Source organism: Rhineura floridana, chromosome 4, assembly GCF_030035675.1.
Source record: "Rhineura floridana isolate rRhiFlo1 chromosome 4, rRhiFlo1.hap2, whole genome shotgun sequence".
NCBI lineage: Eukaryota > Metazoa > Chordata > Lepidosauria > Squamata > Rhineuridae > Rhineura > Rhineura floridana.
In genome coordinates this window covers 172,661,701-172,675,894 of record NC_084483.1, presented here as the reverse complement: position 1 = coordinate 172,675,894, position 14,194 = coordinate 172,661,701, and the positions used below count along the sequence as shown (strand labels likewise).

The 14,194-nt window shown below is 40.1% G+C and overlaps 1 protein-coding gene across 1 annotated transcript in view; it reads left to right on the top strand.

The window, feature by feature from the left end:
• CENPF (centromere protein F) overlaps positions 1 to 14,194 on the top strand; it is a 47,140-nt gene that overhangs the window by 27,769 nt on the left and 5,177 nt on the right. The window contains exons 12-15 of the mRNA XM_061625209.1: positions 1,074 to 3,946; positions 5,358 to 7,487; positions 8,741 to 8,894; positions 10,509 to 10,742. Of these exons, the coding sequence (XP_061481193.1) occupies positions 1,074 to 3,946; positions 5,358 to 7,487; positions 8,741 to 8,894; positions 10,509 to 10,742 (5,391 nt within the window). The remainder of the gene's footprint in view (positions 1 to 1,073; positions 3,947 to 5,357; positions 7,488 to 8,740; positions 8,895 to 10,508; positions 10,743 to 14,194) is intronic.

The window sequence follows — 14,194 nt, the reverse complement described above, 5'->3', positions numbered from 1 at the left end:
GGAGGAGGCTGCCCCATCACAAATGTTAAAGTAAGGTTCAGCTGCTAGTTCAGTCAGCTTGAGTATGTGGAATTTGACAGTGGGGGGCCACCATCTTGAACTTCACCTCAGGGGAAAAAATGTCTTGTGCTGATCCTATCATTGTCACTCAAGGTAATGCAGGGAGAGCGAACCTGTGACCCTCCAGATGTTGCTGTACTCCCAAATTCCATCATCCCTCACTATTGGCCATGCCGTCTGGGGCTGATGGGAGCTGAAGTCCAACAGCATGTGGAGGGTCATACGTTTTCCACTCCTCTGCATGCCTTGCTTGCACTAATTTCCATACGCTGTCAGTGTGGGTGATGGTTGGCAAATGCAAGTAGAGTTCTGGTCTGGCAAGTAATGTAACTGGTAGTACTTCTCAGATTGTCATTGACCTGAATTAACCATCAGAACAAGAACAATTTATTTGTATTTGTGCCATGAAAACCAGGAAGTTTGCTAATTTCAAAAGCTGTTTTGACTTCCTCAAAATCTATATAATTTTATGGTTTCAAGGTTAGGGTTAGGGTTAGGCCTCCGAACAATGGTTTGAAGAGTTGGGAACAGCTTATGTGTTCCCCCTTTGCTTGCATGCTCTGCTTAATGAATAACTTCCTTTTGTGATCAAACCACCGTTTGCCATTGCATTTCAACTGGCAAACTCTGATTTGTGCAAGCTTTCCAAACGAGTACTACAAAGTGAGATCAACCTGTGGTTTGCAATCCTAATTTGAAGGAGTTGTGTAAGCCATTGTTTACCAGTTTTTAATGCAGTAGCAAAGTGGCTTGATAAAACCAGGAACTGAGGTGGATGAGACAAGAAGGAAGTGTGTGAGCAGAGGCCTTGTTCTGATTTTCCATGTTTGAACAAAGTCAATGAGATACTGAAGACTATTTTGAGATGGTATGGTGTTATTTTTTATTAGTGTAACTAAACAAAAAGAAATAAGCAAAATAGTATTTTCTAAAATAGCCATTTAAGGGTTTGGTTTCTTTTAAAAAAATTAAATACTTCCTATTTTTCCCTGTTTTAATCACTTGGCTTACAGATAAAAAATGCTGTCTGGAAAGAGAGTTAAAGCTACTTGAAGAGAAACTGAGCAAGCAAGATAATCCTCTCACTTTAGAGAAAATGAAACTTGCTATTTCTGATTTGGAAAACAAACGAGATTCTCTCCAGCAGCTTCTGAAGCACAAGGATGATATCATTGAAGAGCTCAGCTTAAAACTGGAGGATCTAGAAACTTTGCCAAAAGTTCTCACAGAGTGTGAAGAACTTAAAAAGGAGGTTGAGCTTCTTTCCCAACGGAAAAAAGAAAGTGAGCAACACATAAGTGAACTTTGTTTAGAAAAGGAAGGATTGATGAGCAAAATTTGCAGCCTGCAAAGGGCTTTAATGTCTGAACAACTTAAAAGTAATGAAAGAGTAAAAGCTGTAGAAAATGAAAACGAAAACCTTAGCATGGAAATTAAAAATCTCAAAGGTATGGTGGAAGACAAAACGACAGAGCTAGAGGCGCAAAGAAAAGCCTATAATGACCTTCAGGTAAAAACAGCAATATCTGAGGAAAAACATAGGAAAGAGAGAGAAAACAATTCACTGAAATTATCTGAGTTTACCAAACAAATGGATGCACTACAGAAAAGGCTACAGTCAGTAACAAATGAAGTGCTGGAAAAGGACAAATGCATTGCCTCTGTCGAAACATCCTTAGCTTCCCATGTGCAGTTAAAAGCACACTTCCAAAAACAATGTGAAGAGCTGATCCAAACCAGAGATGAAACGGAAAGGAAATTGACTGAAGCAGAACAAAGGCATAAAGATTTTGTGAGAGAGACAAAGCTGCACGTTAGTGAATTGCAAGCAGCTCTTTCTGAAAAGCAGGACTTGGTCACTAAGGCCTTACAGGCTCTCGAGGAGAAAAGCAAGAGTTTACAAACACTGAGCAAAGAATCAGATCAGCAACAATCAGAGATTCAGGATTTAAAAATGAGGAACACATTCCTCGAGGATTCAATGCAGCAGATAAAAGTCATGCCACAAACAATATTCCAGGAGGAGCCAGATTTGTCTGCAACAATATCCTTAAATCATAAGTTAATTGAAGGAATTAACTATGAAAATTCCAGCCTTAAGAGTACGATCAATACTTTAGAACAAAAAAATCTGGACTTAATGCAGACAAACTCCCATCTTTCCAAACATTTGAAGGAAAGGGAGGAAAGCCTCTTGGAGCTGTCAGAAAGGCATAAAGAGAAGAACTTGTTACTGTCTGAAGCTGAAGAATTGGGGGGGAAACTTGAAAAAATGCAGGCAGTACCTGAAGAAACTGAGATTGTAAGACAGGAAAGGGCAGCTCTTAATAAAATGCAAACTCATAATGATATCTTGCTGCAAGAGAAAGAGCAACTTGTCAGGGAACTTAAAATAAGCAATGAGAATACAGCAGGTGCCTTTACTGTAGATAAGAGTTCGTTGGAAGAGCTGAGAGTATCTGTGGATGACAAGGAGGATGAACTGAATAAATACCAAGTTAAGCTTGAACTGCTTCAGATGGACCTCGAGGATAAAGAAGCCGCCCTAGAAAAATACACTGATCAAGTAAAGCAGCTGGAGACTGCTCTGAGAACCATGGAAATAAAAATGGAAGAAAATAAACTGGAAAAAGAGAGGCTGAACCATGAATTGCAAGCCATTAAAGATTTGGAAAATCTCTCTGTAGAGCTTACAGAAGGGGATGGGAATGGCCAGTCACCAACACATTTCAATGCCGTTTCCAAGGACAACTTTAATCAACAAATAGATGCCAAGTGTTCATCAGTTCCTCATGATCTGATACCCAGCCAAAATGATTATGTCCGATTAGTAGCCTCCCTACACATGACAATGAGCAAGCTAAATGAGTTGGAGAAAATGTGTGAACACCTGCAGATTGAAAAGTCAACATTAGCATCACAGCTGAAAGACTCACAATTGAAATGCATCACAGGCACAACGGTGGAACAGTTCATCGGCAAAATTAATAATGTAACAGAAGAGAGTGCTGGTTTTTCTGGTGTTTTAATAGATGAGAGGAAAATGGCAGCACCATCTGATATTGAGCAAATGCCCTTAATCGCTCTGGAATGTTGTGATGGAGTTAACTCTGCAGATTTGAAATGCTCCAACAAAGAAATTAAAACACACTTTGATGGAGTCAAGGAAAAACTATTCTCTTTGAAAAATGAATATAAAATATTGCACGAGCACAACTTGAATATGGCCTCCAAAATAGCAGAGCTGCAATGCTATATTGAAATGCTTAAGGAAGAAAATACTGCACTATCAACCAGCCTCAACGAAATTAATACTGCTTCATCTTGCAGTGAAACCTTATCATGTACAAATGAGGGGTCTGTTATGGAGTCTGATAGTGACTGTGATCAGTACAGACCATCAAATGAAACAGGTGGCCTAAACAGTAACAAACAAACTGACCTAGAAAGTACACCTGATGAATATCACCATTCTGTAACAGAGCTGTACCACAATGACCTATGGTCCTGTCCAATCAAGCAAGGGCATGCCATGCCTAAAAAGCCTAATTTAAAAAATAAAGTTGAATATCTGCTATGTGAGGCTTATGAAAAGTCCTTCAAGATGCTTGAAGAATCATTTGAGTCTCATATAAATCTGGAAGATGGAGAGATACGAAAGATTCAGGAGCTGCTCTTTTCAGTAAGGAAGGAAGTAGATGGTCTCCGAAAGCAAAACATATCTGAAAGTAAACCGTGGCAACAGAGACTTCATAATGTGATTCTGCAGGTGGCATCTAAATTGCCAGCCGAGAAGAAACATTCTGAGCTGCTGCCTCAGGCACTGGAGGAACCACGGCTCCTTGATTTAAGTTCTCAGCCACTGCTCTGTGTTGACACAGAACATGTAAGTGTGTCTAATTTTATCCTATTCTATATTTATGTAAGAATGTCACCATGCAGCAGTTTGCTGGCCACCAATAGGTGGCACTGTTAACAACAGCATGACAACAGACTTTTGAGAGATGCTAGGCAGGGATAAAGGGACTGGATGGCTTTGGCAACCCAGAAAGGGAGGGATGTGTGTATGTTCACATCTCTTAATAACCCATGTGTGCAGGGCAGTGGGAGGAAGTCAGTTGGGCAGAGAAGACTGCTTGTGGAAAAAGAGGCCTTGGAAAGCCCCCCTACAAGCACAGAGTTCACTGTATGATCCTTTATATTGGGACCACAGTTTTAAAACAGGAGGCCAACCTGTGGCCCTTCAGATGTTTGCTGGACTACAATTCCCATCATCCCTGACCACTGGTTGGGAGTTGACACCTGAGATGTATATTTTTAGGACTCATCCTATTTTGTGTTTCTGGTTGTTTTTCATTGTTTTTAACAATGTATTTTAAGGTTCTTGTAATCCTTCCTAGGACCTCTGGGTGAAGGGTGGGCAATAAATGATGATGATGATGATGATGATGATAAAAGGTCTAGCAACTTCTGGAAGCACCTTGTTGGCTAATCCCAGTTTTACAAGATATTTTCTTCATGCCCCAGTTTGAAACTATTTTGGCATCTTTGAAATGTTATACTTAGAATAAGAAATAGTTGCAATTAAGGTACATACAGATTTGGTTTTGTATCTGAATTCTGAATGAACAGCTACACACCAACTTATTCATTTTTATAGTATGAATTCTGTCCTGCTCTTGGCTCCAGCCAAGAAATATATATAGTATGCTTGGACAAAAATAACATTTTTTGACAGCAAAAAAACCAATTTTGGCCCTCTTTCTGTTGAGTCTGCTAAGGTTACTAAATATTAGCATTTGGGTTCCATGTTCTTTCATACATTAAATCTACCAACAGCTGTGTGTAAGGCCAATTTATGCATAATGGAATGGCATCAACTTGTGTGAAGGGCCTGCTTTGGTGAGATGTTATGTAAGAGACAATTAAGGTATCTTCGGGCATTTGCCTGAAAATGTGAGCACCAAACTGAGTAAGAAGGCAGGGCCCACATACAAACATCATCATGTGCATTCCTCCCTCTACATCCCCAACATTCTGTGTTGAACAGGGAATAGGAATTCTATTAGTGTTTGCTTGAATAAGAGTACAGAACTCTCCACTCAGTCAGGGACCCTGATAAAACAGGAACTTCTGTATCTCCAGAGCACCCTGCAAATACATATATATATATATAATGTATATTCTCAAGCAATCAAAAAGAAAGACTATGTTAGATTATTAGATGTATTCTTTCTCTCCTCAAACATTATACTTTGATTCCTTTTTAAAAATGACTTTTTAAAATCTACTTGTAGCAAGTGCAGATTCCTATTGAGCAAGCAAACGATCCTTTGTGCCAACTGGATGATATGTCTAATGAAAGCATGATCCTTGAAGCTATGAATGGCAAAGTGACAGCAAGAATGAATGAAGAAAATAAAACAGAAGATAAGAGATCTGTTTGTGAAGCAGTTATAATATTTACAGAAAGATGCCTCCTGGACACAGAATCCAGAAACGCAACAGATAAATCTGTAAGCCCTCCAAACTATCCTGATGACTTATCATTGCCTCCTTATCAAAACACAAATGCAATACCGGTGAACATCTTGGAAAACCAAAGGGCCACTGAAATGCCTTTGCTAGAAAGAGACCAGACTTGCAATAAAAATTCTAAGCCCTTCCTTGATGTGAAGGAAAGCAATAAAAGAACTGAGGCTCTACAAATGGAAGTTGAAAGCTTAAACTCAGGTTTGGAATCAAAGGACAAAGAGCTGGCTGCAAAGAGAACTGCTTGTGCAGAGTTGGACAAAACCATTGTAGCACTTGAAAAAGAAAATAAAGACTTAAGTGAGGCACTTAAATCTGTTACTTTTGATAACCAGCAATTGTCTTATAACCTTACGACTCTTGAAATAGAACTTGACAAGGTAAAATCTGATCTTGAAGTGTACAAGGTAAGGCTGTCTGATACAACAGACACTCTAGAAGATTTAGAAATGATCAAGGCAGATTGGAGTGAGAAGCTTCTTGAAACTGAAACTGAACTGAAGAGGATAAAATCTGAGAAAGCAAACATTGAGGACCATGCCCTGTCTATGGAGAGTGATATTGAAGAGCTTCAGTCAAAGAACAAGCAGTTAGAAAAAGAAAAAGAAAATAAACTGAAAAGCATTTTCAGCCTTCAAGAGCAACTTTGTGAAATCACAGCTGAGAGAAACCAATTTAGTCAAGATTTGAGTGCTTTGTTGAAGGATAAAGAAGAACTGGATCAAATGTGTCAGAAAATGCAAGGTAATATCAAAGAGCTCGAGTCAAGTAAAGTGGATTCCACTGAATTTATCAGGATATTGGAAGCTGAGACTAAGACCCAGGCAAAATTGCTTCAGGCCGTAAAGGCTGATACTGATCAGCTATCAACAGAAAAGGGCTGCCTTCTGCTACAGTTACAGAATCTGGATAAGGTTATGAGGGATCTTGTGTTAGAGAAAGAAGCAGCACAAAGCCAAATAGAGCATCTGAATGAGGAAAAAGATGTGAGCTTTCGGGAATGTGAAACTTTACAGGGCAAGATCAGTATCTCTGAAATGGAATATGCCAAGATATCAAAGTCTTTGGAAGGCTCACTCATAGAAAAGGGTGAATTGGCAGCGAGACTGAACTCTGCACAGGATGAGGTCTCTCAGGTGCGGCAGGGCATCGAGAAGCTAAAAATAAAAATAGAATCTGATGAAAAGAAAAGGTGTCACCTTGTGGGAAAGCTGAAAGAAGGTGAACGGAAAGCTGATTCTCTCGTAGACAAAATTGAGACTCTTGAACGAGAATTGCTGATGTCAGAAGAGAATTTGGAAGATGCAATTCTTCAGGCCGAGATGGCTAAAGCAGACACAGAAATAGCCAACGCCGAGATGGAAAAGACGCATGCGACTTTGCAAAGTTTAGAATGTAAAGTGAATGCCTTAATGTCAGAAAAAGTGTATCAAGAGAGAGAGCTGAAAGAAAAGCAAGATCAAGTATTCACTTTAGAATGTCGTATTATGAAGCACCTAGAAGAAAGGGAGAAGGAAAAGGTGAAAATTAGAGATGAATTTGAAAACACTCTGATGTCAATGGAATCCCAGTTGAAACAGGCCTATGAAGAAATTAAACTTTCTCATTGCAAAGAAGAAATTTTCAAGGCAAAAGAGCAGGATCTGATTAATGAAGTAGCTTCTCTCAAGCAAGAGAAGGAACAGTTGGTTCATGAAATGGAGGAAGCAAAGTACAAAAATTCTGAAACGGAGCATTTGATGGAAGCCCTCATCCAGGAATTCCAAGCCTTTGAGCAAAACCTTGATGACGATTCCTTTCTTGAGCAGTTGCCAGAAAGTGAAACTTCGCCTTCCAACCTAGAGGAGACAGAGTTGAAAGCCTTAACACCCGAAAAATCGGCCTTCCTTGGAAAGGTAATGTACAGCACATTGTTATAGCATGGGTAGAATATCCTGAACGTTAACAGGTTCCATGTAAAATTAAAGGCTGGTTTGGGTTTTTACATTGAGAGAGATTTCTAGAATAAATATGTGGAAATTAAATGTATTTTACTGCTGTTAAGTAAATAGATTGTGTGATTGACTGCAGATGTGGTTCCAAAAAACAAAATGTACCCTCTGTCAAGAGGGGTGGACAAGTTGATATTTAAGATGATATTTCTACTGCAGTCATAAGTATAAAATATGTTATCTAGAAGTATGTAGAGAACAATTCGATGTGTGTTTTCTCAGAAATAACATCCACTGTGCTCAGTGGGGCTTACTCCTAGGTACATGTGCACAGAATAGTAGCCGTAGTCTATTAATGAGTGACTTAAGGTGTACATGGTAAGGAGCTGCTGTGCACTTGTAAGATAGTGGCAGTGTTTGCATTTTACAGTAAACAGTAATGGTTTCCCGTGAACTCACAGAAAGCTCCTGCTTCACCCCTCCCCTCTAGCCAGGAGGAGGAACAAAGGGTGATTCCTGGGTTAGTGTTAGGTCTGAACCAGGGATTGTGGTTTGTTTGTTCCAAACAAACCATGATGTGAAGCCAAAGTTTGCTCAAATAAGCTACAGGTGGTAAGCCAAGAACAAAATTTGGTTTACCATAATGGTTTAACTTCTCTCTGGCTACAGGGGAGTAGTGACATGGGAGCCTTCTGCATATTCTCGGTGAACCATTAACTGTGGTTTATTGTGATGTGCAAGGTGGGTCATTATAAAGCAGACACCTTCAGCTTTTGGTTCTAATGGTTAGGGCCTATCTGGTGCAAACCAGTGGGCATCAATAGATGTTTGTTTTATGGAATTCATTAGATTGGTAATGGTAGGAGATGGCATGGTTATCCCAACAACATGGCTGTATAGACAGAAAAGGTGGTAGCTCAGTGGTAGAGCATCTGCTTTGTATACAGAAGGGCCCAGGTTCAGTCCCCAGCATCTCAAGGTTGGACTTGAAGAGACCCCTGCCTGAAAGCCTGGAGAGCCACTGCCAGTCAGTGTAAAACATACTGAGTTAGATGGACCAGTGGAATGACTTGGTATAAGGCAGCTTCCTGTAAAAGGGAAAGGAGGGCAGCTGTACTCTTTGAAATAATGATTAGTCCTGTTATATATTTGCTTGGGTGAATTTACCACTGCAATAATGGCATAAATGTTTATATTTTTTTTATTTTATATTGCAGGCAAATGTCCATCAGAAAGTAGTGCAGCTCAAGATGGGATGTGATTCTTTTCATCATAAATTTCAGCAAAGGCTGAAAACCTATACAGAGCTAAAGCAGGAAATGGCAAATCAGATTCATGAACTTGAGACTCAACTGAAGAAGACAGATCCAAGTATGTAGTGCAGGGTTGGGAAACCTTTTCCATCTGGTGGGTTGGATCTAAACCTACCCCACCTGTCGTGGGGCACTTTGACATGTGGGTGGGACTGACCACCTGTCAATCACCTGCTGTCTGGTGTCAACCTCAAAGGAGCTTGCAGTCAAGGCTAATCAGCTGATAGGTACTGTCAGCAAGCCCTGCTTGCCAAGGAACAATCAGGAGGACAATTTAAGCTCCCAGTTGTCCCTTTGCAGCCACGTCTTCCCTTGCCCCACACCTAATGTCACATGCAGGGCAAGTGCCATGGTTTGGGGAAAATGGCCTGTGGACCAAATTGGGGTCCATATGTATATAAAATGTGTATAAACACCTGAAAGACTGTCTTAGCCCTGATATACCCAGTCGATCACTGTGCTGTGAAGGTGAGGGCCTCCTGAGATACCATCTAACCAGGAGGTCCATTCCACACAACATAGGAAGCGAACCTTAAGTGTTGCGGCATCTACCCTTTGGAATTCCCTCCCCTTAAATATTAGACAGGCACCATCTCTGTTTTCTCTTCAGTGCCTACTGAAGACCTTCCTCTTTCCAAAAGCCTTTTAACTAGAGACCTTCCTTGTTCAAAAAAGCTCTTAAGTTGAGACCTTATCCCAGTCTGCATCTGTTTTGGAATTTGTTTTAAGATGTTTTTAAAGATTTTTAATGTTTTGTCCTTTGTTTACCACCCTGAGCTTCTTCTGACAGAAAGGGCAGGATAGCTGTTTAATAAATAAATAAATAAATATGAAACAGCAGTTCCATCAATAGCCCCAGTTTGACACTATAATGCAAAAAATAATTCCTGTTCTGACTCTGAAACAAGTTCATGCTGGAATTCTGGTTGTGTTATATCAATACAAATTCTGAATATTAAGTGGTATATAAATACCTTAAATAAATATATAAAGCATCAATCTGCTATCTAGCATACTTGCAATGATGTGAGTTGAGCTTTTAACTATAGCCACTTGCACAGAGCCCCTTCTATCTCGCTCAGTACCATCTCCTGCCACCCTACTTGGTCTCTCACCCTTTCGCAGCAGCATAGAGAAGAAGCTCCCTCTCATTTTTCATATAAAGCTACTGGCAATTTCTTCCAAATGGCCAATAGAGTGGCCTACAAATTACAACTTTAAAAATATAAATTAAAGCAACTATAACATGCAGCACAGTGAACTGTAAAAGAACAGCCAAAATCCAAGCAATTAATTGTCCAAAACACACTGTCAGAGAGTCTGAAAGGTACTCTCAAAACTACTTTGGAAGACCATCGAAAAACAGGAGTGAGAAATTGGAACAGACCTCCCTGGAGTAGGAGTTCCACAATTTTGGGGTCACTACAGAAAAGGCCCTGTACTAGTAGACCCATCCACAATACTGATAGAGCGAGGACTCTGAGGAACATCTTATGGTCTTAAGAGGAACTAAATATCTAAAAGAGTAGATAGCATTTGGGGTCCCTTGCTATGTCTTGTTTGGGCATTTTTTCAGATCCTTAGCCTCGGTAAATCTTACCTGGAAAATATTATAAAATTTCTGTTTCTAAGTCTACATTTATTAGTAACAACTCTTTTTTGCTTTGCGTAGGTTCTCATAGGGATATCACTACAGAAGAAATAAGGTTGGAGCTGGAAGGATTGAGGGAATTGTTCAAATTGAAAGCCACAGAAGCAGATGAAAACCTGGAGAAGTACTGTGCCCTGATAATCAATCATCATAAATTAGAAGAAGAAAACGAGATGCTAGGAATACAAGTCTCTCTACTGAACACTCAGCTGAAGCAGTTGTTAGACGCCACCAGTTCCCCTTGGCAAAGTCCAGGTAACCCACCAAAAGTTACCAATGAGCTGCTTATGGAGAAGGCATTGACAAAAGATATTCCTAAGATTATTGCAAAGAGGCAAAGGTGCCAAGAAAACAGAAGCAATGGTGAAAAGGCTAGATCTTCTTTCCTAGAGGCTATCTCTAAAAACACTAAAATAAGAACTGCATTTCAACAGCATAGCCCAATGGTGCACCAAGGAAATGCAGAATATGAGTCAGGTAGTTCCCCAGAGGTGGAAGGGAAAGGTAATCACTAATCTCGGCATTTGTTTAGTTTGGTTTTATTGATTATACAGCCACAAGAGTGGCTGTATACTATAGTCAGCATGGATTTTTTTCCATTCCGCAATATTAAATTGAAAATACCCCCATGCCATTCTGATGCTTCCCATAAGCTCATTTTTAAAAAAACCCTTACAAAACATGTAGTCCTGAACTCAGAAACGCTTGCTTAACAACCCTCTAAATTTTCGTGGCAATACACAAAACAGTCAGAGAGAACAGAGAGTTCAAAGTCTAAAAAGAGAGAGAGAAACCTCAGAGCCCTTTTGGACTTATTTCTGTCAGAGTTCTCACAATCTGTTGATATTCATTAAACATCAGCCATGTTCACAGAGTACCTGTAATCCTATTACTGACCTTGCCCCATACTCTGGTCTTCATCTTCTGCAGTTTAAAAGTTAAAAAAATGCCTGGCTGATTTTTAATTAATTTAATAAATTTTGCATTGAACTCAATGATAGTTTTACCTAACCTAAGCATGATTGCACTACAGTAAATCCCACTGAACTCAATAAACATGCAAATGATCAAACCTGCCCTCCTCCTCCCCCTCCTGCCTGGAAGTGGATTGGACTGTGAAAGACCAACCCAAATTGTGTTTGCATTTTGACAAATTTGTAGGGCAGTCCAATATCTCAGAGAGAAGTTCAGGTCTCCTGCTCCCCTGGTGCATTCACTATAGCTGCCCAATTTCCCTGCTTTTTAAAGTTTGATAGAAATCTCCGTTGGCTATAGGTACGTTCTTAAACCGCAAGGTTTTTTGCCTATTAGTGAATAATATTGTTGGAAAAAAATACATATTATTTTAGGTGGGTTGGAATATCACCAATAACAAATATCAAAACTGACACTGGTGGTGGTAGAGACCAAAGGGGTGTATAAAAGAATGGTTGCAGACTTTTCATTTTGCAAATGTAAACAGTTTGTATTACTAACAACCTCCAAAGGGATTTTAGCCTTCTTTGATACAGCAGCAAAAAATCTGAAGGCCATCTCTAGTATATGCTCCCTCTCATTGACCTTCATTCACACTGTCTAGGAGCAGGAGGGCCCATAGATCAGTGGTGGAGGATATAATTTGCATTCAGAAAGGCCTAAGTTATCTGGTCGTCTCCAGATGTTTTGCACCATAGCTTCCATCATCCCAAATCTTGGCCATGCTGTCTGGGACTAATGGGGAGTTGGACACAATCACTGGAGAGTCGCAGGTTGGGGAGGGCTGGCCTGAGTTCAATCCCAGCATCTCCAGTTACAGAAGGATCCCAGGTATCAATGTAAGGGAAGGCCTCTGCCTGGGACTATGAGAGCTGCCCCAGTCAGAGTGGCAATGCCAGTGTGCTAGATCATATATTTGTATGTTCTTTCAGTCAGAGCATGTGCGCACACTGACTTTCTCTGCCTTTCCCATGGAATGACAAGTTAGGTCATAACAGCCTTGGTGTGTATGCATGTGGGGAGGATGCTGGCAAACTGAGATTTCACCTATGGATTTTATATTACCTGATACATGAGTATCTTGAATCCTAATTACACATTTTGTCCCTTTTTTTAATGGCAACAAAGGGAAAATTGTCGTTAAATAAAATTTAAAGACTGAAAACTAGGGGCGAAAGCTGCTTTTTGACTTGTTTACAGCTCAGTCTAATGCAGCTAAATTCAGTGGGACTTAGCCCAGAATGTGTTCCGAGGACCACAGCCTCAATAATATAAGTCTCAGTAATAGAGCTGGTGTGGTATGATGGTTACAGGACTAGGATACAGAAGATCAGAGTTCAAATCTCCCCTCAGTCATGAAGCTCACTTCAGGTGACCCTGGGCCAGTCAGTACCTCTCATCCTTACCTATCTCACAGGCTGTTGTGAGGGTAAAGCAAGGAGGGAAAGAACCTTGTATGCCAGCTTAACCTCTTTTGAGGAAAGATGGCATATAAATGTAATAATAATAATAATAATAATATTTCTATTATAGCTTGGATAGTCTGTTCATAGGGTTTTCATGGTAAGAGGTATTCAGAGGTGGTTTATCACTGCCTTCCTCTGAGTCTGGATGCATCTTAGTCTGGTATCTCAGCTTTGACCATTCCGCCATGGGTGCCCCTGCTAGAAAAAGCGGATAAGAGAAAAATCAACTCATTTGAAATATGGTGTTGGAGGAGAGCTTTGCACATACCATGGACTGTGAAAAAGACAAATAATTGGGTGTTAGAACAAATTAAACCAGAACTACCACTAGAAACTAACATGATGAAACTGAGGCTATCATACTTTGGACACATCATGAGAAGACACGATTCACTAGAAAAGACAATAATGCTGGGAAAAACAGAAGGGAGTAGGAAAAGAGGAAGGCCAAACAAGAGATGGATTGATTCCACAAAGGAAACCACACACCTGAACTTACAAGATCTGAACAGGGTGGTTTATAACAGATGCTATTGGAGGTTGCTGATTCATTGGGTCGCCATAAGTCGCAATTGCCTTGAAGGCATATAACAAGAACAAACAACAAAATATAGCTTGACATAGGTGGACAATAGAGGCGTCAGAAATTATACTTTTTTCATGGATGCCCAATGCTAGTTTGTTTTCTAGGTATGGCCACCAGTGAAATAAAATTTAGAGTTGCAATTATGGACAAGGACGTAATCAGTGTAGAACTGTGCATGTGAAGTGATAAAAAGAAAGTTACCTAGCACTGTTGCCAAACCTTTGCAATAGGAGACATACATAAATACACTGTCGTCTCCAAACTGCTTTCACCTTCAATCTCTATAAAGGGAAATGTTCTTGTTCAAGTGGAAAGATGTCCTCCAATCCACATGCTCAGTAAAGGCTCAGTTGCTTTCATGGCCATTGCTAACAGGAGTGGTGTCAGCAAGATCTAGTGGGCATAATCTAGTGGGAGCAAGAGAAACCTTTGTGGTCGTTGGCACTGGAACTTGCAAACCACTTAAACTGCTGATGAAATCACAAAAGATGCCATGGGACTACTCGAGAACAAAAGTTCATGTGCTCTGTTCCATGAATGCTGAAACCTTAATAGCATCAGGGCCAGTGGTTTGACATTATATGACACAACAGGTACCAACTAGCAAAAGGAGATAATTATTTTCCAAGTAGAAAGCATCCATCCAGGAGACTGAGGAAACACTTTACGTGTAGTACTTG